Below are 26433 nucleotides of genomic sequence, written 5' to 3'. Positions count from 1 at the left end.
TATCACAAAATATCAGTGAGCTTTTCATATGTAATATCAAAAAGCAAGATATTGTCAAAGGTTAACTTGGAAGACTATATCCAGTAAACTGATAGTAACCATAGGGGTGGTTCTCCAGTGCTTTCCACCTTATGCAGTCATTTCCACCTGTGCAAAGTGGGTGTAAAATGCTACCAAATCAGAATGGTAGCATTTTACATCCACTTTGCACAGGTATGATTCACTACACAGGGAGCACAGTGGAGTGTCAGGCTCTTATTTTGGGAAATGCGGTCAAATAAGTAATAAAAAGTACAAAATGCAAGGACAACAGAGAAATAAATACAGTCCCTGAACAATTCAAAAATTAAGGTTTCAGCTAAATGGAAGCAATACTAGCACACTATTTTTAAGTACAAATCTCTGCTAATGACACCTCTTAGCCTAGTGCTGCCAGCCTAATTCTACTCTCATCCCACACTTCTGTAAGCAAATGAACAGAAGTACTGTGAACTTCCTGCCAGGAAGTCGTGTACTGCTTCTTCCCCCTTGAGAAAAGAGATTAGATCAAGCAGTCAGGGATGCAAGGCAAAGTGGGAGGATAGACCAATTATAATAATGGTTTCCTATTAGATGAGAGCAGGAGGACCAGTTAGGTCTGGCTTCTTCAAAGTATCTCAATTGTTCCCATCTCTTTGCTTCCCTCCAAAAACACAGGAAATGGCTGCTCCTGAATATTTAGAGCATATTGGGACTAGACAGTGACTACATTCAATTTCTAAAGTGACACTGGCTGGTTGAAACTGAGGAGAATATTTGGAATATTTTTTCATGTTAATAGGATTTGATTTGTTAATGGTAATGTACATCATCTTTAATAGTTATTATCCATACTTTCTTAGCAGAAGGAATTAAAGCTTTGTAGTTACTCAAGTTTAGGCCTTGTAGGCAGGTGATCTGGCCTCCCGATGGTCCTGCCCCCGCTCCCTACCTTGGAGTGGGGATAGCAGGAGCAGAAACCTGAGGCACCCTGTGCCCCAAGGTATGACAGTAGAGCATCAGGGATCCCTTATCTCCTGCTGGAGATGCAGGAGTGCAGTAGTGAGGCTCCCCAGTACGTCACCCATCAAACAGGGTGTATCTGCTTGGTAGAAAGGGGGTTGAGACCCAGTGGATTCTTTCCTACTACTACCCAGAGTCCTCTATTGGTGTGGTGTAGGTAATGCCCCCTCCATTGCTTCTGGTTATAGTTAAAACATCGGTGAGAAGCATGGGACACTGAGGTTTTGTTTCAGGCTCTGTGCAGAGTCGGGCAGCCATCACTGTATCGGTTTTGCTTGGTTCATATTTTCAGGCTTTTTGCAACCATGAGCTAAAAATTGCCTTTTTAAAAATATTAAAGAGTGAAAGATTCTGATGTAATCATATTACTTCAGGAGCTGAAGCTTTAGACCATGGGCCTATAGCACCAATACCTTTAATCCACTCATGAGTTTATGATATTCTGTTATTAGTATCTTTTTTTGTAACCCTCAAGTGCTGGCATATTCTTAGTATAATAACAATAATAAAGGCTGAAGGAACTGGCTATGTTTAGTCTGAAAAAGAAGAGATTAAGGGGGGATATGATAGCTGTCTTCAACTAGTTGAAAGACTGCCATAAGAAAGATGTAGACAAATTGTTCTCTTTCCACGGAGGTAAGGCAATGGGTTCAAACTACAGCATAGCAGATCTAGATTCAATCTCAGGAAAAACTTCCCTAATTGTAATACCAGCAGAACAGTGGAACAAACTGTCCAGGGAAGTCTTGGAAGCTCCTTCACTGGAGGTTTTCAAAAAGAGGCTGGTTCGCCATCTGTCTTGGGTTTTTTAGACACAACAAATCTTGAATATTGGTAGGATGTTAGACTAGATGAACATTGGGGTCCCTTCTAACCCTGTGGTTCTATGATTCTATGACCTCCATCCCTTGAACTAAGAGTAGATGATAGCAGTAATAATCTTATGTGTGGATCAGCCAACAAAGGGGGATGTGACACATCACTTTTTGTTAAACAGTGGAGGAATGTTGTGAATCAGGAATCCAGTTTTCTGTTGCTGGCTCTGGAGGGGCCTTTTGTCCAGTACTTACAGACAGTCACAGAAAAAGAAATGTTATGTTTATTCTGAAAGACAGTATGATTATGTTGATAAGATTTGCCATATTAGAGACTTATGTCAGTATCAATTGCACAAGAAGTGACTTTGTGCAGCTTCAGTTACTTTATTTGTAAGATAGGTGGATGAAAGTTGATCACTTCCCAAGACTGAGGCATTAGGCCTTGCTCAGTAATGAAGACTATGATAGGCACCAAATTAATGCCAGCCAATGGAAGGGCTGAAACTAAGTGTTTATAGATAAAAATACTTAGTTTGCAGTGAGATGGTGTATAATCCTATTCCACAACAACTTACTGCACACTAAATGTGTGTGTGGACTTTGCTGCCACACACAAGTTCCCTAATACACTTTAATCTATTCCCATTTCAAAGCAGGGTAGATCATAACACACATGGGAAATTTTCGTTCTAAGCAAAAAGCAGATTTGGCAGTAGAATGAGTTGAGCTCTTGCTCTCTCATCCTAGCAGAGTCTTCATTTGTGATCTTGATCTGGTTTTATGGTATTCTTTTGAACCCTTCCCTTTACTGGCATTAGAAACTTGCATATCTCTAAATTGTTATGTACTTCAGCATATTTCAGTTAACTGTTATATTGGCTGCTCGTCTACCACTGATAGAATTTCAGTTATTATGTTACAGAAGTACGAAGGTGTATTTTAAAAGACAAAGCATATGGTGGGCAGACAATCCCATGCAAAATGTTGATCAGATAATCCTCTGACACTCATCAAGGTCAAATTCAGGCTTCCTATTAAAATCCCTTACTACTTCTTAAACATGGTATTTTTTTCCTTTTAGGAATGGCAGAATTCTATTCAGAAGAATGCAGGACTTGCGTTTATTGAGCTCATCAATGAAGGAAGGTAATTAATTTTAAAGCTTTTGGACAAGTAGTCATTTTGCATTTCATTCCATTCGGTGATACTGCTTTCTCACCATCTGCTCCAAAAAGACCTGAGCAAAGGCCATTTTAATTAAAAGAACTTTACTGCACTAATATTGTGCAAAGCAAATATTTAATTTAGTTAGGTATAAAATGTTAAACTCTTATTAATTGACTGAAAACACCCTGTGTGCTATGTAAAGGTTTGAGGTTTATTTGAGATTTGAGCCATTATCCTACTGAGTAGCAAGGTTGTTTTACACAGAGGATCTAGGGAGCCCAATCTGTAAACCCATCTGTCACTCCATCTGTTTTAGGAGTACAGTATTCACTGTACAGATGCACTTCCTTATATTCTCAGTTTATGAGAAATTATTTTATCTAGACTACTTGGTGCTATCTAAGGTGCTACATGAAACAGATTAAACATCAAGTTTATGTGAGCTACCTAGTTTTATAAGCAGTTAAGATATTTATTAACAATAGAGTAATTTTAATGTTACTTTGGTCTGTGTCTGCTTTTATCTTTTGTTCTGTGCCATCATTTTTCAATACTGTCTGTCCAGCCAGCTGAGCAATAATGTTGCACTCTTTTGGCTTAGCTGGCAGAAGATATTTCTAGGCAGAGGTAGTAGTCATCTCCATTGCCTGTATAGCTTCTATTGGCGAGGGGGTAGAAGCCTTTTAAACTTAGATGTCTTTGATGGTATTATGTGTGGTGCTGAACAAAAATCTTCATAATAATACACTTGTTGAAGATTTTTTTGCTGGTTTGTTTTATAGTTTCATTTTTACTGGTAGTATGACATTAACAATACAGAAACATCAAATCTTCCCTTGTTGAAATGTTATCTTTATTGAAGGAGCATAATTTTTTTGGTCTAATTGTGTGATATATGCTGTTCAGTCGTACATTCTTGTCATAGGATGACTAGTAAGCACTGAAAGATAATGCAGTAAATAGTTCTATCTAGAAACTAAGTTTATACACTTGGGCTAGATTTTCAGTTGGTGTAAATGAGCATAGCTCCCTCGAAGGCAATGGAGCTACACTGATATACATCACCTGAGAATGTAAATTCTTCTGGGCAGGAACCATGTCTTTGTAGAGCACCTCTCACAATGGGGCAATGATCCTGACTAAACACTGTTGTGGTATAAATATTAAATAATAATAAACTGTCCAGTAAACTTGGTTTCTGTAGTTTTGTCTAAATTTCTTGGCTTGCCTTCTATGGTTTTTAAATTTAACCATTTTAGCTGGAAAACTCACCCACATTTTTTTTGTTTTTTTGTTTTCAACATCATCATTTGATAGTAAAATCAGATCTGATTATTGCACACTCATTGATAAAATGACACTGCTGAACAAATGTCAAAACTGCATTTTTTTTAAGTTCATATGTAATAACCGTGATATATCAATGGGCTGTGTACATCCATCTAGCAGTAACCTTCAAAGCAAAAGGAGCAGTATTAAAGAACTTGCTCTTTAGGTCCAATCAAATGAATGCCTAACCAGACTATCCATAGGTACATCTTCTCCCACGTATTTTTGTCAGAGGTATGTTTCAGAATATGTGTGTGTGTGTTACTAGGACACTTGTTCTCCTCCACAGTTAGCAGATCAGTTTTTAATTTACCCTTCTGGGGTTAAAGATAACAATCCTTTAAGTGGAAATTGTTATAAATATTTATTCTACTTAATAGCTAAACTTGTGAATGTGATTCATCAATCATAGCTAGAGAATGTGATTGTGCAGTTGTCAACAATTAACAGGACATAAACAGTTGATGAATGTGCAGCTGAATTCAAGTGCTCCCTAGGACAGCCTGAAATTATAAACTGGATCATTTAAAGGAATCTAACAAAGGATCTTATAATTAAAACAAAGCACGGTTAATGGAATGTAAAATTGCATATAATCACTATGCAATAATGACTGGATTTTAAATTTATTTAAGTGCAAAATGAAGACTACGAATAGTTAAAAAGCCTGAATTAGATTGTATATGATCTATTTAAAAACCAACAGTTTCCCCAAAATAAACCCTGCTAGCTCATCTTTTTTTTAACAAAATAAAAAATACAAGGAAAGTAGTTCATAATTTTTAATCATTCAGTCTTACACATTCAGGTTTTAAAATATGGATGTTATTAAAGGTTTCCTAATTTTGATTTCCTGTTTGTTCTTTCTGCATCAAAACATTTGTGCACTATTGTGATCTTTAATGATTTCACTGGAAATATAATGAAACAAGACTTTTCATTATAATAATTAGTTTTGACTCCTAAAGTAAAAACAGATTGCCCACATTTCTGTTGCTTGGGTTTTGATAAATAGCATCCTGTTTTTAAATAATGTATGTTAGTATATTTGTATTTTAGCTTTCTCAAGGTAGCGTTGTGCTATAGATGTCTGAGCCACTTCTATTTGTGTAGTCATGATTTACATGACATTCTGGCACTATTTTCCAGTTTTAGGAACATGGGATTACTACCCAGGTACTCCTGAGTTTATTTCTGATTCTGTTACTGACTCTTTCTCTAACCTTAGACAAGTTACGTTACCCTGTCTCAGTTTTCCCATCTGTAAAATTGAGATAATACTTACCTGCCTCAAAGGGCCTTTATGAGGATTAGTTCATGGTTAACAATTAAAATTAAAAAGTTGCATAATTGCTAAGTATTATTCATAGGCAGTATTTTTGCAGTTTTCAGTATAAAAAGAGCTTCTGGTTATAACATAAATTTAATATTTGCAAGACAGATTTATAGGAAAATTCCATTAAATATCAATCTGTAAAAGAACATTGCCACTGCAAAATTTTTCAGTCCTTGGAATTATAGAAATGTAGGGCTGTAAGGACCTTGAAACATCATCAAGGTGCTGAGGCAAGGCTAAGTACACCTAGACCATCCCTGACGTGTGTTTGACCAACCTGTTGTTAAAACCTCCAGTGATGGGGATTCCACAGCCTCCCTTGGAAGCTTACTCCAGAGCTTAACTACTCTTATAGTTAGAAAGTTTTTCCTAATATCTAACCTAAATCTCCTTGCTGCAGAGTAAGCCAACTATTCCTTGGTCTGTCTTCAGTGGACAAGGAGAATAAGTGATCATCATCTTCTTTATAACAGCCCTTAACACACTGGAAGACTATCAGGTCCCCCACAGTCTCTCTTTCTTAGGACTAAACAGCCACAGTTATTTTTTACCTTTCTTCATAGGTCAGGTTTTCTAAATTTTCTATCATTTTTGTTGCTTTCCTTTGGAATCTCTCCAATTTGTCCATGTGTCATAAAGTGTGGCACCCAGAATTGGGCAAAGTATTCCAGCCATCAATCCTCACCATTGCTGAGTAGAGCAGGACAATTTCCTTCCATGTTTTAGGGCTTGTCTACACTACCTGCTGGATCGGCGGGCAACGATCGATCCAGCGGAGGTCGATTTATTGTGATAGACATGATAAATTGACCACTGAGCACTGTCCTATCAACTCCAGTCCTCCAGCAGAATGAGGAGCGCAAGCGGAGTCGACAGGAGAGCATCAGCTGTTGACTTACTTCAGTGAAGACACTGTGGTAAGTAGATCTAAGTATGTTGACTTCAGCTACACTATTCATATAGCTGAAGTTGCATATCTTAGATCGACCCTGCGTGGTAGTGTAGATAAGCCCTGATATACATCACTCTTTTTAATGCACCTCTGAATGTTGTTAGCCTTTTTTGCAACTGCATCACATTGTTGACTCATATTCAATTTGTGATCCACTGCAATCCCCAGAGCCTTTTCAGCAGTACTACTGCCTCCTAGTCAATTATTCCCCATTTTGTAGTTTAATTGTAAAGTATCAGCTGTATGCATGCCTCCTTAATCCATTTTACACTGGGAATATGCAGAGTTGATGGTACTAGTCTCACAAATCAAGAACCCCATTAATAGCTGTTATATCATTCCCTGAAAATTGGGATTTCAAATTTCCATTTATTTGCCAAAATGTGTGTGTAAAATTATTTGGAAATTCATTGGCTCAAAGCAAACTAATGATAGGAATAATGAAAGTGATGAAACTTTTTAACAATGATACACAGTGCATACCAGTGAAAAGTATTTAGCACAAAAAATTGTAAGTAGTCCTTTTGATGACCTTAAGAAAACCATAGTTCAATCAAAAGCGTGTGCCTGTACTATTCTTCCTTTGAGTATGTATCAATGTGGAACTCACTATAGGTGCACATGCACCTCATGAATGTGATAGAGGAGCTTTTTTAGTAACAGTCTCCATCCAGGCTGGGCATCATCTTATACTACCTTTTCCTGCTACATGAAGTCAGAAAGGATGAGATATTCGCAACCCTCCCTCACTTCCTTCTTACTGTCCCTGGCAGCAAGATGGAAACTGGTGAGTATCCAACTTGCTAATTTTTAGCTCAGGCTAAACTTCTTCAAAACCTTCCAAACCCTTTGACTGCTGCGAACTAATCTGACATGTCTGGACATAACGCTACTGGTCACACAACCCTCTCCCCATACACCACCTCATACAGAGCCCCTTGTAGCGGGCTCCTTAACATGGTGGACCAAAACCTGAAGGCTTCAAGCCATGTCTATCTGTGATGAACTTATTCCCTTGAAGGCTAGAGATAGTAAGTGTCTCCTCTGCCTGAAGAATTGCGTATTCCAAGCAGATGTTCAGTGTGCTTATCCTTCTCTACTAGAATGTACAAGTCATGAAACTGAAACTCTACTTCTATATCAATCCATGGAGGTATCATCGAACCAAAGAAATGAGCTCCAGAATGAGCCCTGCAAATTTTTATCCAAGGATATAAAACAGATATCCAAGAAGGTGCTGGGCTCTATTTGGAGCCACAGCAGGGACAAAAGACAAACTGACCCCTCAGTCAGGTATCAGTGAAATCAAATGGATCGTCAGCTGATTTAGTGGCCATTCTTTGGCAGGAAAGAGGGTGTGGATGAAAATCTACATTTTGAAAAAGGAACAGCTTGAGATTCCTGTCCAAGCAGAATTTCTATCTCCTGAACTTCAGCTGGAGATGTTTCTTGTGAAAGAGAAAGGACTATAAGAGGACACGGCAGATGCCCCAAAACATCTATCTCTTCCTACCTCTCTACTCACGTCATCAACAACACCCAAAGAAACAACAAAAAGCAGCATTGGACTGTGGGAGATATCCTGTTTGAATGGGAGTTTAGCCAGTAAAATCTGGTGGCACATATGGTGAGAGAGACCTTTGCTTTTGAATTTATTTAACTTATTAAGTTACGTATTAGTTGTGTTTTACTTTCATTTCCCAATAAATGTAACCAGTTCTGACTTTTATGCCTCATTACTTATAATCACTTAAAATCTATCTTTCTGTAGTTAATAAACTAAATTTATTGTTTTATCTAAACCAGTGTGTTTGAAGTGTTTGGGAAACTCCATTTGGGATAACAAGTCTTGTGCATATCATTTTCTATTAATAAATGACTGATTTTATATGAACTTCTATTGTCCAGGAGGGTGCTGGGCAATACAAAGATGCACATTTTGGGGGTAAAGTCTGACACTGGAGATTTTGCTGGTGTTACTCTGCAGTGTAATCCATGAGTGGCTGGCTATAGCAACCATGCAATGAAACTGAGAGTAATTTACATACTGAAGGCTGTGTGAGAGCAGACCAGGAATGGTTGCTTACACACCAAAGCAGTGTAAAAAGCACCCCAGGTTGGAGAACTGAGGGGACACAACTGTTCAATGGTTCAGATGTACCCTGGGTGATTTCACAACTCCTTGCTCAATAGAATAGAATGAGGCACTCTTCCACTAACATCAAGCCAACAAAAGCCCTGTAACTGCAATGCCATTACTTGAGTCTTTGAACCCAGCAAGAAGAAGAAGGTGGTGTGAAATTGTGATGGTACTTGACTTCACTGGGTCAAGCCACAAAGCCTGGAAGCTCCTCCGTCTTCTGGGAAGTATGGCTCCAGCAGCCTACAAACTATCTCAACTAAGTGCACATGCCGTCTCTGCACAGTTAATTGCCAACTCCCTTGTGCCAATGACTAAAACATCAGGTGCCAAGTCCACAATCAACTCTACTGTGCAGTAAATCAGCACCCTGATGTCTTCACCCCTTTCTGTCCCCTACATAGCAGATGAAGTGAACCAAGGGTCTTTCCAACACTAAATCTAGAAAATAGGGAGGAATGGACAGACTGTATCCAGAATTCTTGAAGAACTTGGTCCAAAGGCAAGAAAGCGGCTGGCAGGCTTCTTCGGCAACATTCACTCTGTTACTGTAGTACTAAAAGAGTGGAAGGTAGTCAAATTTATAGTCATTTTAAGCCCAGAAAAGAGGTCACTGACCCCAAAAGCTACCAGCCCATCTCCTTCCTTACCAATTGCTATAAATTGTTGGGGTAGCTCCTACTTCTAAAGTTACAGCTGACACTGGAGCAACTGGTCCCCAAAGAGCAGGCTGGATTTAGAACTGGCTGCAACTGCAGTGACCTTAACCAGCTACATAGAATCTGATTACCAGTGAAAATTACAAGCATCAGCATTCATGGACCTTTTTTTTCTGAATAAAATACTGTATGGCACAAAAGTGTCATGCTGAAGTTATCATTAGCTTTCCCATGCGAATCAGCCATCAGACTCATCACCAAGATGCTGACTAACAGAAGATTTACCATACACCTTAAGACATCTGCCAGTAAATCATGGAGATTGAACAGCAGCCTCCCACAGGGATATGTTTTAGTACCTGCATTGTTCAGTCTCTATACCAGAGACATTCCAGTCACATCATCTTGTAAATTCATCTCTGCAAATGACATTGCACTAACAACACAAATGTCCTCTCTGAAGGCCACAGAAAAAGACATGAACAGCAGCCTCCATACACTTGAGATGGTTTCAGTCGCCAAGCTTTGAAATACCAGTGCTTCAAAAACATTTCTCTCTGCCTTCCATTTGAGTAACCCATGAAGCCAAAATGCCACTGAAAGTGAACTTTTGTGGTCTGCCTCTTTCGTGTGTCCACAATCCACAGTACGTTGGAGTTACCAGCAATCAGATGCTGAGCTGTAGCCAACACCTTGACACCACCTAAAGAAGATAAAGACAAGGGTTAACATCATCCAGAAACTTGCTGGCACATGCTGGGGATATGATGCGCACTTCAAACGTCAATACAAGCTAGGCTCTTGTCAACAGTGGAATATTGTGCACCAATTTGGTTCAACAGCCCACACGCTAATCTGTTGACACTGACATTAATGCCATGCTTAGGAATGTTTAGTGGCTTTCTCAAATCAACGCCAATATTGTGGCTTCTAGTTTTGATGGGCATTACACCTGCCAACATCAAGTGAGACACTGCTGTGGTCTGGGAGTACAAGATGATTCTGGTTTCTCTGGACCTGCTGATACAAGATCTCAATTTACTGCCACCCTCCCAACTCAAATCCAGGATGCATTTCTGGACACACATGCCACATTACAGGCCAATAGAAAGGATGCCAGCACTTACAGGCTTGAATCACTTGTGACATCCCAAAGAAAGACTTGATTGACAAACCAATGAAAGGAGTACAGAGAAGCCAGAATCCCAGGACACATTGGACTGCATCTAACTGCATTCAGACAATGCACAGAAGGGGTGGAATTTCCTCCAAAATGGAAAATCTAAGAATCGTCAAATTGACTAATTATGTATTGGCATTTCAAAGCAGAGGAGACTGCATGATGGCTCCAAATTCCTTAAAATGTTTTTCTCTGGCAACCAGCGTAATCACGGTCTTGATTGGGTTTAGCTTCAGTCTGCTCTTCTTTATCCATGAGTTGAGGTTCCCAAGCACTGGGCTAGCTTGATGATGTTAACGTGGTTGTATGTTGCAAAGGACAGAGCTGTATATCAAGTTTGTTGTGGACTGAGTGTTTAGAGATGAGATTAGAGACACAAGGTGGGATGAGGAAATATCTTTTATTGGGCCAACTTCTGTTTGAGAGATACAAAAGCTTTCAAGCTTACACAGAGTTCTGTGTAAGCTCCAAAGCTTGTCTAAGTTGCATCTTGGCAGATCTCAGCAATGAGTATCTGATGAAAATACATCTGTTCCTCTGGACAAGTAAGCAGGCAGGTCTTCAGGAATGGGGACAGGGAGTGGGATCTTAGCTAAACTATATCAAATGTGCATTCTGTAATACATTTTGACTGTTGCTATTTAAGAATAGGCTGTCTTTTTTACTTATTCGGAGAATCCAGACAGACTGGGGGCCATAGTCATTACTATTTTATCCAGCAATATAAAAAAACTAAGGAGTTCTCTTCACTTCCATTCTATGCAAGATATTTGCTTGCAAGAGCTGACTGTAACATAGCGAAACTAAAAAAGAAAATTGATGAATGTGAAAATTCATATCTGAAGACATCATTTGGGTAGGAGGATTAATGACAACTGTTGCAACCTGACCCAATATAGACACCATTCTCCTGTGAGTAGTCCAACCACATGGTCCTACATCCTTCCAAGTCAATGGAGTTTGAGCAAAGTCTATTCACTGTTTCTAGCTCTGGGACTCTAAGGCTCACTCCCTGGCTCATATCACTTGCCTGAGTCCTTTCTTGGGCTATGGGATCTGTAATCCAGTGGTTCTAGCCCCCAAAACAAGCACACCAGACTTCCGAAGTGCCCCAGTCACTTGCATACATTTTCCCAGAGTTCAGCCAAGGCTGTGGGCTCTTTGGGTTTCTAGTTTAACCTCCTCGGGGTCAACTTGGCAGGAAAGCAAGGAACACAGACTCAGCAAAGGAATTTCTTAACCACAGTGACTTTACATTTAAAAGCACTTGAGTGTTACAGATCTTTGTAAAACAACAGAGTCATGAGACGCATTCTTCCTGAGTCTATCTCACCCCTTCTGTGAGTCAGAGGCTATGGCTGCACTTGAAACTCCCGTGGCAGTGCTTTGAAGTGTGAGTGTGGTCGCAGTCCCAGCGCTGGGAGAGAGCTCTCTCAGTGCTGCACGTACTCCACATCCTGTACGGGTGTAGCTTGCAGCACTGGGAGCCACGCTTCCAGCGCTGCGCCATTGATTACACTGAGGCTTTACAGCGCTGTATCTTGAAGCGCTCAGGGGGGTGTTTTTTACACACCCCTGAGCGCGAAAGTTGCAGCGTTGTAAAGCGTCAGTGTAGCCATGGCCAGAGTCTGCTGACATTTCAGGCTGGGCAGAGTTCCTCCTGCCCTCTTGTTCTTGCAAGGCTTTCAGTTCTGATGGTGGCCCCATACCACCACCCCTTTTTAGGCTTCGTCCACCTCTCTGTAGAAAACCCATTGATCCATGGGTCAGTAGTTGAATCATTCAAAGCTGACAACCTCAGATTACTGTATTGATGTCTTCAACATACTAGTTAAGCCTCTTTCCTGGGTAGAGCAGCTATCTAAAATGTAATTCAGTAAGTTGCCTCCAGAAAGTTTAGACCTGTGTTCAGCACATAATGCAAAGGGAGTTCACCATAAGAAATGGAGTTCACAATTTGATATAGATATATCCAACTCTGTCACATCCTTGTCCTTAGTAAAAGCAAGGACTTGCACTAAACACCTGCACAGTGTTATGCTCAGTGCAGATAGCCACCATGCCATGGAACAGAGAGGTTATAGTCTGTCTCTCTTTCTTGCTCTCTCTCTCTCTAGGAATATTGTACTCAGTTCGGCTCATCTTTTAACTGGGAAGATATTAACACACTAGAAATTCAAAGAAGAGCAACAGGTTTAGGAGGTTAGAATAATTAGTTTATGAAGAAGGATTAAACAATAGCTACCTAAATTATGACTTGGAGTGGACCTGTCTACAAATTTTAGACATTAGGCTTGATTCTGATTAACAGAGAGGAATTAGTTGGAAGCAATTTGAGTGAAAGTGATCATGAAACAGTTTCATTATCCTGAGGAGAGGAAGTAGGCAGAACTGCAGGATAAAGACAGTGAATTTCAAAATAGAAAACTTTAGCCAAGTCGGAGAACTAGTACATAACATGCCATAAGAAGAAAATCTAAGAGAAAAAGGAGTTCAGGAGAGCTGTCAGTTTCTCAGAGGCAATATTAAAGGCACAACAACAAACTACCCTCATGCAAAGGAAAGGTAGGAAGACTAATAAGAGGCCAATGTAGCGCCATCGGGAGCTCTTTAATTCCCTGAAAATCAAAGAAGGAATTCTACAAAAAGTATAGAAACATGGACAGATTACTAAGGATGAATACAAAAGAATACCATAAGCATGTAGGACAAAATCAGGGTAAGGCACAAAATGAATTTCATCTAACAAGGTACATAAAAGGTAGTAAGTTCTGTAAATACAATATGAGCAAAAGAAAAATAAAGGGAAATGTAGGTCCATTACTTCGCAGAGAAGGAGTGCTAATACCTGATGACATCAAGAAGACTGAGGTGTTTAATGCCCATTTTGCTTCAGTCTTCACTAAAAAGGCAAATTGTGACAAAATACTTAATATTACCATAAACCACAATATGGAAAGTACAGGTTAAAGCAGAGGTCCCCAGTCTGTGGAGCGTGCCCCTTTGGGAGGTGGGTGAGGAACATTTGGAGGGGGGCAGCACCAGGGAGGGAGCACCATCCTGCTCTGCTTCTGGCCCCAGCCCTCCAATTGGGGTCCTGGATGCCGGCCCTGTGCCCAGGGTCTTGGCACCATGCCTGGGTTCTGCGCCCACCCCCAGCTGTTGCCCCAGCCTTGGCACCCTTTACCCCTGTCCGCATCACCCCTCTCAGTAAGGGGTAAGGTGGAGTACAAAGTAAAAAGTTTGGGGACCAGTGGGTTAAAGAATATTTAAATAAGTTAAATGTATTCAAGTTGGCAGAGCAGCGCTATTTGCCTTTGTACAAACATGACTAGAAAGTCAGATTCTTCACCCTCTTGACACCAAGACCCTCAGAGCCTAGGTGATGGTCATGGCACAGTTAGTGTTGATGATTACTAAGGTAGGATTGACTTCCATCCTGTTGAGATCAAAGCTGTTTGCACACTGGTAATGAGACAAACTCACCTGAGACCTCAGATAGCCGCTTCACAATAGAGCAGCAGCAAAAGATGACATCTACTCTGGAAGTTGGCTAGGATAGGTAAATTTTAGGAAGGAGACTCATACCTTGGCTGAATTGCTTCCTCAGGAGAAGAGTCAGAAGATGTACATGGCATTGACTTGGGAGGGCATCAGGTACAGGTGGCCTTTGATGCTGGTGGTACATAAGTGAAAACTGATGCCTTTGGAGTGGATGTCCAGCCTGGTCCTGAAATAAAGCAATTACAACTTCTTCTGTGATGTAAAAGGTGTGAGTTCAGGTTTCTTAAATGGTAGTTCATTTGCCTGGTGACAATTAGCTTGCAGTGTGAATGAGTTTCTGACTCTAGTGAATGAATCACCTTAGACTAGATTTTACAAGCAAGCTATAGACTCTTTAAGTTGGAGATATATTTTCATCCTAATGAGCCTATCATCCTGCCAACATTTTTCTGTGCTCAGATTCCCTTCCTGATAAGGTTTTTCAATGTTAAAACTTCTTTTGGTTTCTACTTGGAGCAGACTAAAGTCCTTAGAAGGTTTACTAGATTTTTATTTTATTTGACATCTTCTCAACGGGCACTTTTGTCACAAAAGTGATCATGTATAACTAGCTGTTCAACTGTTTTTCTTCCTATCATACTAAGAGCTGGCAGACCTTATTTACAGGTCATTTCATGACTCATACTATCTGAGGCAGAAGTACTGCATCTGATAGTCTTAAGGGATATTCCAATTTATGACGTATATAAGGAAACCACACAGCACTGCCTATAAACATATGAAGCATCTCAAGACCAAGTTTGGTCTCTTGATACTGGAGTACCTGGTTTCAAGGTGCCGAAACTCTCCAAGTTTTGTTTCTTTTAGGATTGTCTATTTCTGAAAGGTAACAATTGAGAGATGGTAACTCCTGGAGACTTTGTCCATTTACTCTTATTAGGCTCTTTTCATTTACAAAAATCAGTTTTTATGTTAGTGACTTTTGGAACTGCTTTTTGTTATGTTTTTATCATAGTCCTTTCTATATTGCGACATGCCTCTTCCCTCCCCTCTGCAAGCTCTACTTACTCTTAAGAGTGAGAATCCTGCACAGATAGAGGCCTTGGTTCTCATTTATACTAAGGCTTCCTTACGCTATAGGAACACAGAAATTGCAATACTGAATCTGAGACAAGGGTCATCTAATCCAGCATCCCATACCAGATGCTTCAAAGTAAGATGTAAGACCCCACAGTTGGTACATGTGGGATAATCTGCCTCCTCCCATGCACACACTAGGTTTCATCCTGATCATTAATAGTTAGAGATCATCTTAAACCTGAAGCATGAGGTTTAAACCCTGAAGCATTTGTAATGTTGTCTTCACCTGATTGCTCTGTCATATTTTTCTTGCTGTAAAAGAATGTTGCTTGAATTTGGACTGAACTATCTACTGCCATGGAAACAGAATAGTGTCTTGGGGGATACAAATGTGATGATTTCTCTGCTTTAATTTCATGTGGTATTATTCATAGAGGATATGATGATGATGTGGCAATTTCATGCTACAACGTGTGGGTTTGATTCTTGTCCTCCCTGGACTGTAAAAGACACCAAAAATATCTGGTTCCCTTATAAGGGATATTGTAAGTTTTTCTAGCAGGAAGAAGAGAGGAGGAGGAGGGCACCTTTCCTTCAGTTTTTAAAGAAGCCATTGCAGGCCAGATGCATAGTAAATTTACTTTTGATGCTGATAATCTGTGTAACTCCCTACAAGCATCCCATCTCCCATTTTTGGTTAAAGTCACCAAAAAGATTACGTTAGGGCAACTTCTGGCAGCATCTTTATTCTTCAGACTTCCTTTGACGCTGGTCAGTCTGGTGACAGGTCTATATACGGGGTACAAACTGCTTTGCTTACATTTGTATATGATCTGTGGGTGCATTAATTATGATCTCTTGCTAGCAGCGGACGAAGGCACTGATGACTTTTGATCTGTTGGCAGCCTTTGATGCTGTTTATGATGCAATTTAATTTTTTTCTATTTGTGGACAATCTTAGAATCCTGCTGTGATGCTTCCTGGAGGAACCCAGGGTTATGAGGCACCTCGCTACCACTTGCCCTTAGCATAAGGAAGCCGTATGTGTCCCTGTCATGTGTCAGCTGCCTGATTCCACTGCCCACGGGCAACACAAGCACTCCCCTCTAGGCCTTGCAGGAGATGCTGTCATTCTACAAGGTAGTGATAGGCACTGTTCAACATCTGAGCCCTCTGATCATCTCCCTGGAGTGCCCACCCCCTGTTTAATTGGACACTCTCAGCATTTATCAATATGCTGCTTTCAAAGAAACAGTTACAACCCTGCTTTCCACCTCAGGTCACCCCTCCCCTAAACTCACAGCAATTAGATTTGTTTATGGTGAAATCAAGTATAAGTTTATTTAACAAATAGAGATTCAAGTAGTAGCAAGTAGAAATATTGAAAACAAATGATTATATGTAAAATAAAATCATAATACACATTCTAGAGCCTTATCTTAATTAACAGGATCCTCTCGTGTCTAGTAGGGTTGGCTATTGCTCACCTAAATCCTTGCAGTGCTTTACAGCCCACCTGACTGTGAGTGTTTTTTCATGAGACAAGTACACTGTCCATTTGCCTTTTAGGTGAAGTAGTCATTGTATCTCTTTGTACGCCAAGGTATACTTCATAAACAGGACACCCCTTGCTGACTGTTTCTTCCTGTAGATTTCCTCTCTTCTATATTCCACAGTCACTTAGTTGTCACATGGTTCAGTCTGGAAATAACCATGTTGGGTGAGGTATGTAATATACCAATGACCAGACAGGGAGATAGGTGTCTGTTACCCTCTGCCTGAATGGAACAGCTCTGAGGTATGTCACCGCCTGGTGACCTGCCTTAACTCCAAGACCTTAAGAACATAATTTTCAGTACAGATACATAACTCCTTAAATATCCATCCATATATTTTACAATCATTATGATGACCAGTGGGCTACCAGCTCTCAGTAGAGACTTCACATGCCACTTTTCAGTGACCTATTATGCAGATATCAGACCCAGGTGATTCCTGTAAAACCTTATGCAACCCCAGCTCTCTTGACACCAATGGATCCCTGAACCACACCAGCTACATTGACGTCGCTTATAAAGATAGCAAATAGTAATTGCAAGCAATTATACTAATGCCACCAGAGTCAGGGATGTTATTTCAGAAAATTTTGGGGGTCTGGGGGCATACTTGCTTCTCTCTCCCTTCTTCACCTGCTGTGGGGGGGGAGCAGAGAGGTGATGTGGGCAAAGAGTGAGCCAGGGTGGGTGTCTCACCAATGGCTGACACAGGGCTTGGATCAGGACATGGCTCGTTCTGTAATTAGTTCTGGTCCAGACCACTGCTGCTGCTTCCTGTGCAGCTGGTGGGGGCGGGGGAGGCAAGCACTGACAATGTAAGGATTAGGTGACCTACCCCAGCCTGCTCAACAGCACTCCCTGCAGGCCTGGGGGAGACACCACAGCCTGGCTACCAGGGTGCTATGAAAAGTTTGGGGTTGAGGGGGCAACTGCTCCCACTGCTCCATAGCAAATGATGCCCCTGAGAAGACTCCCCTACATTGTCACCTCTCTTGTTCAAGTCATACATGAGGCAGCTGGTGTGATAAGCACTGCAGTATATTTAATATGATGACGACACACAACTCTTCATCTCCATCACATCTGACCCAGCTGGAATAACTGAATGAAATCCACAGTGTCAACATGAATTTGGGACTGGATAAGAGCTAGCAGACTGTGATTTAATTCAGACACGATAGCGATGATAATGTTGCTGCCACCTCTTTGCTGAATGGAAGCGTATTTGGGGGATTTTTAGGCCACTTTCCTGTTCGAAGCAGAAATCAGTGACACTAAGTAAAGTATTTTCATAGTTTATTTATTAACTGTACAAAGTCCTGTTTTCTTGAATAGAAATGGCAACAAACTTTAAACACAATTCTGTTTTTCAGAAATCTCTGGTAAAGTATCACTGACCTATCCCCTAATGTAGTTGTCTTGAGCCTCTTTCCCTCTCCAGGAGTCTCATAAAACTGAGACACAGCCTCCTTTTTATAAATTTAAAAATACTAATGTAGTAATAACCATGAATAAATCTCACTGCTCTCTGTTCACTCAGGGCTAGTTTTTAAAGATATTTAGGCACCTAAAGATGCAAATAGGCACCTAGTGAGATTTTCAGAAATGTCAAGAAACCTAAGTCCCATGGGACAAATATACAAAACTCTCATTGCCTTCAATGAGAGCAAAATTAGGCCATTATTGAGCACTTTTGAAATTCCCACCCAAAGAGGTTGTCCTAACTGCTTTGGAGGACAGGGTCAAAATTCAAAACGATCTGGACAAATTGGAGAAATGGTCTGAGGTAAACCGGATGAAGTTTAATAAAGACAAATGCAAAGTGCTCCACTTAGGAAGGAACAATCAGTTTCACATATACAGAATGGGAAGAGCCTGTCTATCAGGGATGGTCTAGACAGTATTTGGTCCTGCTATGAAGGAAGGGGACTTGACTTGATCTCTCGAGGTCTCTTCCAGTCCTAGAGTCTATGAATCTATTAATCTAACCATAATAGAAGGAGAGAGAGCATAGTCATTTTTGAAAAAGAGCTCTCAATTTAGTTTTTTTCAATTATGTCATGTAGTGTTGCCAATTCTTGCAATTTTATCATGAGTCTCATTATATTTTTCTTAAATCCCCAGCTACTGGAAACCTCTGATTATGAGAAAATCTGTTTTCATTTAATCATAGCTTTTGTATTTATAAAAAGTGAGTTTCTAGCCCTCTTGGATGAAGAGAGAAGCTTTAAAATATGACTTGAGTTCACACAAAAGGTTCAAAAAGCAAATTGGAAAAAATCCAAAATGATTTATGTATTTATTAAGAATCTGTTTTTATGGTATGAGTCTCATGATTTTTGGATATTTGATTTTTGGCAATACTGGTATTTTAATAATGGTGCATTCAAATCGTTCTAGTTATAGCGTGTGCATTTTTTTCTTTGCATTTCTTTGATTTTTGCTGCTGTTATACATAAAAATAAAAAGACATTGCATCTTATGCACTGTGGGCATTCAAATTTTAGTTTGCTAGATGAAATACCAGTAACAATTAAGCAGTTGTTGCAATAAAAAATGTTCCTGTATTCATGCTATATTTGTGGTTGCAGTCTCACTATAAGCAGGTCCAAAGTACAACACTTCTGTAAGCAGTGTTTCCTTTAGTTAGCTAGCTGATACTAAACTCACTGCATAAGGCCTCTTTCACTGTAGAGAGTTTTCTATGTTATCCCAAATACATGAAATTACAATGAACTCTTCTGAAAAAGTAAAATGATTAATGTAAGCTAATTTAGCAATTATATTTCATTTGGTAAATGTTCAACTTTTTCCATTCTAAGACAAGTTTATTGAAAGAATGTATTTGAAGAAAGTTAAATATGAAGATGGATTTCAAGTGTTTTAATTTTGTTTTAGATTATTATGTCATGCAATGAAAGACCACATAGTGCGTGTTGCGAATGAGGCGGAGTTTATTTTGAACCGACAAAGAGCTGAAGATGTACACAAACACGCCGAATTTGAGGTGAGCTCGAGACTTGATGAATTCCTGCTTTTCTGTTTTCACTCAGCCATCACTTAGACTGTAACCTCATACAATAAAGTTTTTTTTTTCCGAGAGAGAATGAAATTTACATTGAAGGCATTTGAAAGCCAGTTTTTAAAAGCTGTGGTAAATGTCAAACACAAGGAACTAGTTTATCTTCTCATCCCTTCACTGAAATGCATGAAAATATTTACAGCTTGAAGAAACCCCTTAATCAGAATGCCTACTAATGTGATATGGCAGATCTTTAAGGTTCACGAAGAACTTGTCTGATTTTATTGCAAGAAGTAAAACAAACAGCATTTAATAGTGAAATTATTTTTGCTGGCTTTTATCAATAGAATGTGAGTTTTGTGTATAATTAAAACTAAAGGCTAGCACACCTGAGGTGCTTTATGAAAAATAATAAATATTGATGTAAATAGTATAGTATTTTCAGTACCAATACAATGCTTTCTAGTACTTTTTCATCTTATTTACCAGGTATAATTTATAAATTGGAAGATATTAAGTATCTTTCCTACTTGCTAAGCTAATAAGAATAATTAATTACTGGAGGTAGGATAATATTTGAAATGTCTATTGTCTTTAATTTTGGAAGATGAAAAGCAGGAGCTGGATTCTGTAACTCTTACTAATGTGAATAATCCTTACTAACAGAAGTAGTACATAGTGAATCATTCGTTTCTTCAGTAAGGAATGTAGTATATAACCCCAGCTATAGTGTTTGAAAGTATTTTGTAGCAAAATACTGTACAAATATTAAAGACTATTATAAAAAGTGTATTTAAATGAATGTTTGAACTTTTGATATTAAAAAAGCTTATCTATGGTATTTCAATATAAAATTTTTGATTATTCCTGTTTTTGCCTGTGTGTATGTTTGTGTGTCTATATGCTCATATATAAAATACAGTAATACACAAAAGCATGTTTTAATGTTTGGGTGGCATGGCATTAGAATTAGGTTTGATTGATATGGTAGCCTTGAAGATAATAAATAGCTGTATGAACATGTTCATCTGTCTGGGAATGCCAACAAACACCTTGGGGCAAGACATAGAAGCCAGTAATCTCAATTTTGATGAGGTTTTTATCTCATCGAAGCAGCTCTCTAAAATCTACACTTTGATGTACTAGTTCTTGTGCTCCTTGACCTAGCAGAAAAATATAAGACACAGAGATATCTTGTTGTCATTTTGAATACATATAACCTTTACTTCATTTTGTCAGGCCAGACAGCAGACACTTGTCAGATGGGATTGCAACAACTTTATTACCAAACATATACTGGATATTTTGAGCTTAGATAAAATCACATTTACAATTAAGTGTATGTCAGAGTGAAGTTTCATATTGCCTCAACAATAAATAACATTTGATATTTATCAGGGCATCATACAGTAACCTAAAATGACAATAGAAGATTGAGTTATCTGCTCTTTGAAGAATATGTTGAGGTATAAGATCTGTCAGAACTCTAGACAAAATGGGAAAATTCAATTAACTTCCAGCTTCTGTTAGCAAATAAGATTTAGAATATTAACTAAATTCCCTAAAGGAACAGCCTTAAGTCAATCTTATTTTCTAGTAAGTAAACCAAGACATTTCTCTAAACATTTTTATTATACTTCTTGTCTTGTGAAAAACCTGAGAAATATGTTTGAAATGGGCAAGATAAAATCTATAAGTAATTTAAAATAAAAAAAATTAAATGTAATGATGTACCAGTATGAATCTTAGATATACCTAAAATAAGATGGTACTTAGTCTGAAACAGTTTTACATATTGATGTTGTAATAATGTTACATAAGCATCATGTCATATGAGCATGCATCTCACTTAAAAGATGTATGGAAGGTTTATTTTACCATCTACTACATTTTAAATTATAAATCAGTTTTATTTTATTAAACAATATTTAAATGTATTTATTTTGAAAATATTCAATTATTTTGAGCGTGCTAATTACTGTTCATTGCAGGAAAAAAGTGAATGGATATTTTACCAGTCGAGTAATCGCACTTTTACCTCTCAGACGTCAGTTGTATCATTACTGATGCAACTATTTGATTAAAGTTATATAGTGACACAGTGTGGGTGCATGTGGGTGTGTAGATGTAAGCATAAGGGTTTGTAAAGTTAACACTAGTGAATTTTATCTTATGGCGATGGCTGTTATTGAAAGAGTCCAGTTTTTCTGAAATGATTGCTTCCAGTTAACATTCATTTTGTTAGCCTTTGTAATTGTTCAGGAAGAAAAATGTAAATTTTAATTTTACTGTCCAATGAGCTGGTGAAATATTAACCTCATTACTGAGGCAGATCATTGTACTAATTGGTGCTTCCCTGTACATGAAGATAAATTGAAAAAATGAATTAACCCCTTGAAAGTAATGTAATTCCAGTCTGAAATAGATGCCTTTCAGTAATAGTTTTAATTACAGTAGATGAAGGACATAGTTAAAATCTTACCAAGTACTGCCATTTTCTGTAATAAAGACAGTGTATAGAAGTATCCACACCTGAATTCATGAAATGCAATAAGATGTCTCCAGTACAATGTTAGCTTAATTGCAACTACTGGTATAATAAATATAATGTAGTATTTTGTTTAGGTAGTATTAAATCTTAGTTGAATTTGTTCTAAAATGAGAAACAATCAATTGTTATGGAATGCATAATCTTAAGAACACCTAATTCAAAATGAAGGATTTTATTCAGAAATGATAATTGTACGCACACACATTAAATAACCAACACAATTTATTCAAAATAATTTGAGAATAGTATAGTTTATGATATATCTCTGCAAGAAAACTGTGATATTGTTTTTTTTTAATTGCCATAGACACATTTGCCCCATTCAGATTTTCAAACAGATCCCTACTAAAAGGAGCATTGAGAATCTGAATTCAGTCTCTTTTTGAAAATAAAGTAGAGAAATGTATAATTCTGTTTGCTTCAAAGAGAACAAAGGTGTTAAAAACTAAAGTTAACAGTGTTTCGATAATGGAATCTTTTTCACAATCAGTCTGTAATGGATACGGCAGTAATTATTGAAATTCCTTGAGAGATGGATTTTGAAAACAACATGATCAAATAATTATTTGCCTTGTTTTCAGTTTCAAGTATTTTTTTATCCCTTTTCACCTTTTCCAGCTGTAACTTGTGGTATTTTTTCCATGTTGTAACCTATGGAAATTAAGGAAATAGGCATTTAATTTCAAAGATAATGGAGATCCACTTTAAGATCCATAATTATAAAAGTACGGAACTTGTGAACTATTAAGATCTTGTTTTGTAAATCTTACTGACACTTAAAAGTCAAGCTCAGTCTGTCTGGTATAGTGCTGAAGCTTTCTGTATGCAATATTGAATAAGAAATTCCAGAGTATAACGTATTGTATAAGGTATTAACTGGCAAATCATTTATAATGATCTAAAAAGAGGCCATATTTTAAGACATAAGCACAAAGAGGCAGAGTTAAGTGTGTTTTCACTGGAATTCTGCATTTCCTCAATTTTGATGGCTTAATTTCTAAACCTTAACATAGCATTAATGCTCTTATTTTCCCCTGGAGGAGGGATCAACACAACCAGTGCAAGTAAGGAGTGTAAAAATGGATATTGTGTTTCCATTTAGACTTTATATTTCTGTGAATGGTAAGGTGCTTCTTATTTACCTAGAAATACAGAGTTTGGTGAGAACAAAGGTGACTAAGATGTAGGTAGAAAGGACACTTTAGGTATATGAAAATCACTCCTAAGCAACTTCTAGGCACTTCCTAAATTATTCTATTTACTATTCACTATTTTTTTTAATTTTTAGTCACAGTGTGCTCAATATGCTGCTGATAGAAGAGAGGAGGAAAAGATGTGTGACCACCTTATAAGTGCTGCTAAACATCGTGATCATGTTACAGCCAATCAGCTGAAACAGAAGATACTAAATATCCTAACAAACAAACATGGTGCTTGGGGAGCAGTCTCTCACAGGTAAGCTGTAATCATAAATGTGTAATTATAAACATTTGTTTCAAAATTTAAAATGAATCAGCCATTTCTATACAATTGAAAACTGGATGTGCTGATGGTGGGAATCATTTCAAGAGAACTTTTGTCGTCTTTATATCTGTTTTTATTTTCTCAAAATTCGTCCTGTGTGGCGATTCCTCTTCTAGTACATGATGAGCAGATGCAATGCTTTCTATAGCCCATCAACACAGTATTTTATTAAAATTTGTTTTAGGTCATTTGTAGATACTTATGCTTGTTGATCATCATGTAGCACTATTATTTGTTTTTCAGTAGGGCCTAGAGGCCCCAACCAGGATTGAACTAGTTGCTGTATGAACAGGTAGTAAGAGACAGTCCCAGTCCCAAAGACATAACAATGTAAATAGAAAAGGGAGATGAAGGGTGGGAGGAAGCACAGAGAGGCAAAATGACTTGTTTAAGCTCACATGGAAGGTCAGTGTTAGAAGAGGGAATGGAACCCAGCTCACCTGACTAGTGCCCTGTCTACCAAACTATTTCTGTATAAATAATCAATATATACTTTGATACAATATACTGGTAAATCTTTATCCTCACATTCAAACATAAAGGTCAATATCTAGTGTGTACAACCAAACTCTACATGCACAAGTCAAACATTTGCACATATGTACCCAAGAATTTCTTATGCCCAAGATGGGTGTGAGAAGAGTACATGCTCACTTCTGAAGACATAGTTTGAAAATTTGGTTCTGTTCTTCAATTGACAATACAGTAAATGAGGTTCTAATATATGTTCTAGGGACTTAGAGTTAAGCCTCATTAGAATTAGATTTGTAATGAATATTATATAACCATAAATGTTAAGGTATCTAATAAACACTGTGTATATTGTTCTCACCCTACTGTTACTATGTTTGCATGTGTATCGTTTATTTTTAAGTATGTAATGGACCGGAGTGAAAGTAAAATACAGCTCTTACTGGTACGGGTCCCACTCTGTCCCCCGCACCCTCCCAGAAGGGGTGGGGCCTCAGATGGAAGGGGCAGGGCCAGGGGTGGAAGTAAGTTACATTTCTTACCCACACAGTCCAAACGCAAGCAACCCACCTTTCCTACATACTTCATGGATCCCTCCCATTGCATGACTTAGATATAGAAAATAAAGCTACTATTACTACTGCTAGTACTGTCTGTAATAAAACTTTACTATTGGAATACGCCTGAAAAACTGAAAACTCATTGTCACATTTTTCTCCTTGTCCTCCTCCCTCCTCCTCTTCCAGCCAGGCTGCCCGACGTGGCTAAGCTCCATGTTCCCCCGACCCCCACACCCAGCAGAGGCTGCAAGGGCTCCCCTCTAGCTTGGAGCAGGGAGCAAGGGGACTGGCTGAGGGAGAAGCCTCTCCAGGTAGCCTGCTGCCTGCATAGGAACAGTTTAAAATTGGCTGTTCATGATTCAGGGCTATTTCTGGCATCCTTGTTAATTTCACTCTTGGTTGTTTGGGGAGGGGAGTGACCAAAGTTGGGGCAGTTCTTTAGGCGATCTATATTATTGAAGATCGCCTCATCCAGGGAGCAGAAAAGAACTACCCCGGCTTTGGTCATCCCCACCCCAAAACAACTGAGAGTGAAATTAACAAGGATGCCAGAAATAGCCCCTAATCCCACAGTTCAGACCCTGGGGTGAACAGCTAAATTTAAACTGTTCTTATGCAGACAGCAGGCTACCTGGGCAGGCTTCTCCCTCAGCCAGTCCCCCTGCTCCAAGCTAGAGGGGAGCCCCTGCAGCCCCTGCTGAGTGGGATGGTCAGGGAACGCGGAGCCTAGCCAAATCGGGCAGCCTGGCTGAAGGAGGAGAGGGAGAGAAACAACAAACAAATGTGACAATGTGTTTTCCCTTTCCAAGCTTTTATTAGCTTTGAGTTTGAACTTTTTGTTATGCAGGTGAAAGTAAACCAGTACTGAATGCTCCACTTATTTGCCGGTACACTACTGCACCTTTTTTTAACCGGTACTCCATACCGGGCCGTATCGGCTTACTTTTACCTCTGATAATGGAGGAATCAACACAACAAGTGCAAGTAAGAAATGAAAAAACAGATGTTGCATTTCTATTTAGACTTAATATTTCTGTGACTGGGAAGGTGCTTCCTATTTAACTAAAAATGCTGATTTTAGTGAGAACAATATACAGCAGTTTATATATTTTTTAAAAAGTAAGGTGTAATTTTGGGCTTATTGACCTTAAGTTTTCCATTAAAATCCCTGCTCAAAATGAGGTGTTTCAATTCTGTTGAGTTCTGTGAAAACCAACTCAAGTTGATGATGATACAAATCTGAGCTGATGCTGTTTGCACAGCTGTAGGCCATCATCTCCACAAGCCATGAGACAGTTGTCGTCTTGGAAGTGATAGGTAATCTACCATTTCTTCCTGGGTTTTGGTGTACAGAAGTGATTGCTCCCCTAATTAACAGCTTTAGGTTTACCAGGTAAGGGCCGCTGCCCCTCCCTCAAAGCCATAATAGTCACTGGGGAACCAGGAGGTACTTGACACCTCCCAGTCTGGCAGCAGATATGGGAAAATGTTCCACTGCCAGTGCCTGTATAGTGACTGCAGGGGCATAGAACTCTCCATAAGC

At 38.8% G+C, this 26433-nt stretch overlaps 1 protein-coding gene across 10 annotated transcripts in view; it reads left to right on the top strand.

Moving 5' to 3' along the window:
- NBEA (neurobeachin) overlaps positions 1-26433 on the top strand; it is an 862398-nt gene that overhangs the window by 458115 nt on the left and 377850 nt on the right. For all 10 annotated transcript variants that reach the window (XM_075061639.1, XM_075061640.1, XM_075061634.1 and 7 more), the window contains 3 exons: positions 2941-3005; positions 19661-19769; positions 23624-23790. In XM_075061639.1, coding sequence (XP_074917740.1) covers positions 2941-3005; positions 19661-19769; positions 23624-23790 — 341 coding nt within the window. The remainder of the gene's footprint in view (positions 1-2940; positions 3006-19660; positions 19770-23623; positions 23791-26433) is intronic.

Source organism: Chelonoidis abingdonii, chromosome 1 (assembly GCF_003597395.2).
Source record: "Chelonoidis abingdonii isolate Lonesome George chromosome 1, CheloAbing_2.0, whole genome shotgun sequence".
Classification (NCBI taxonomy): domain Eukaryota; kingdom Metazoa; phylum Chordata; order Testudines; family Testudinidae; genus Chelonoidis; species Chelonoidis abingdonii.
This window is presented reverse-complemented; position numbering and strand designations above follow the sequence as displayed.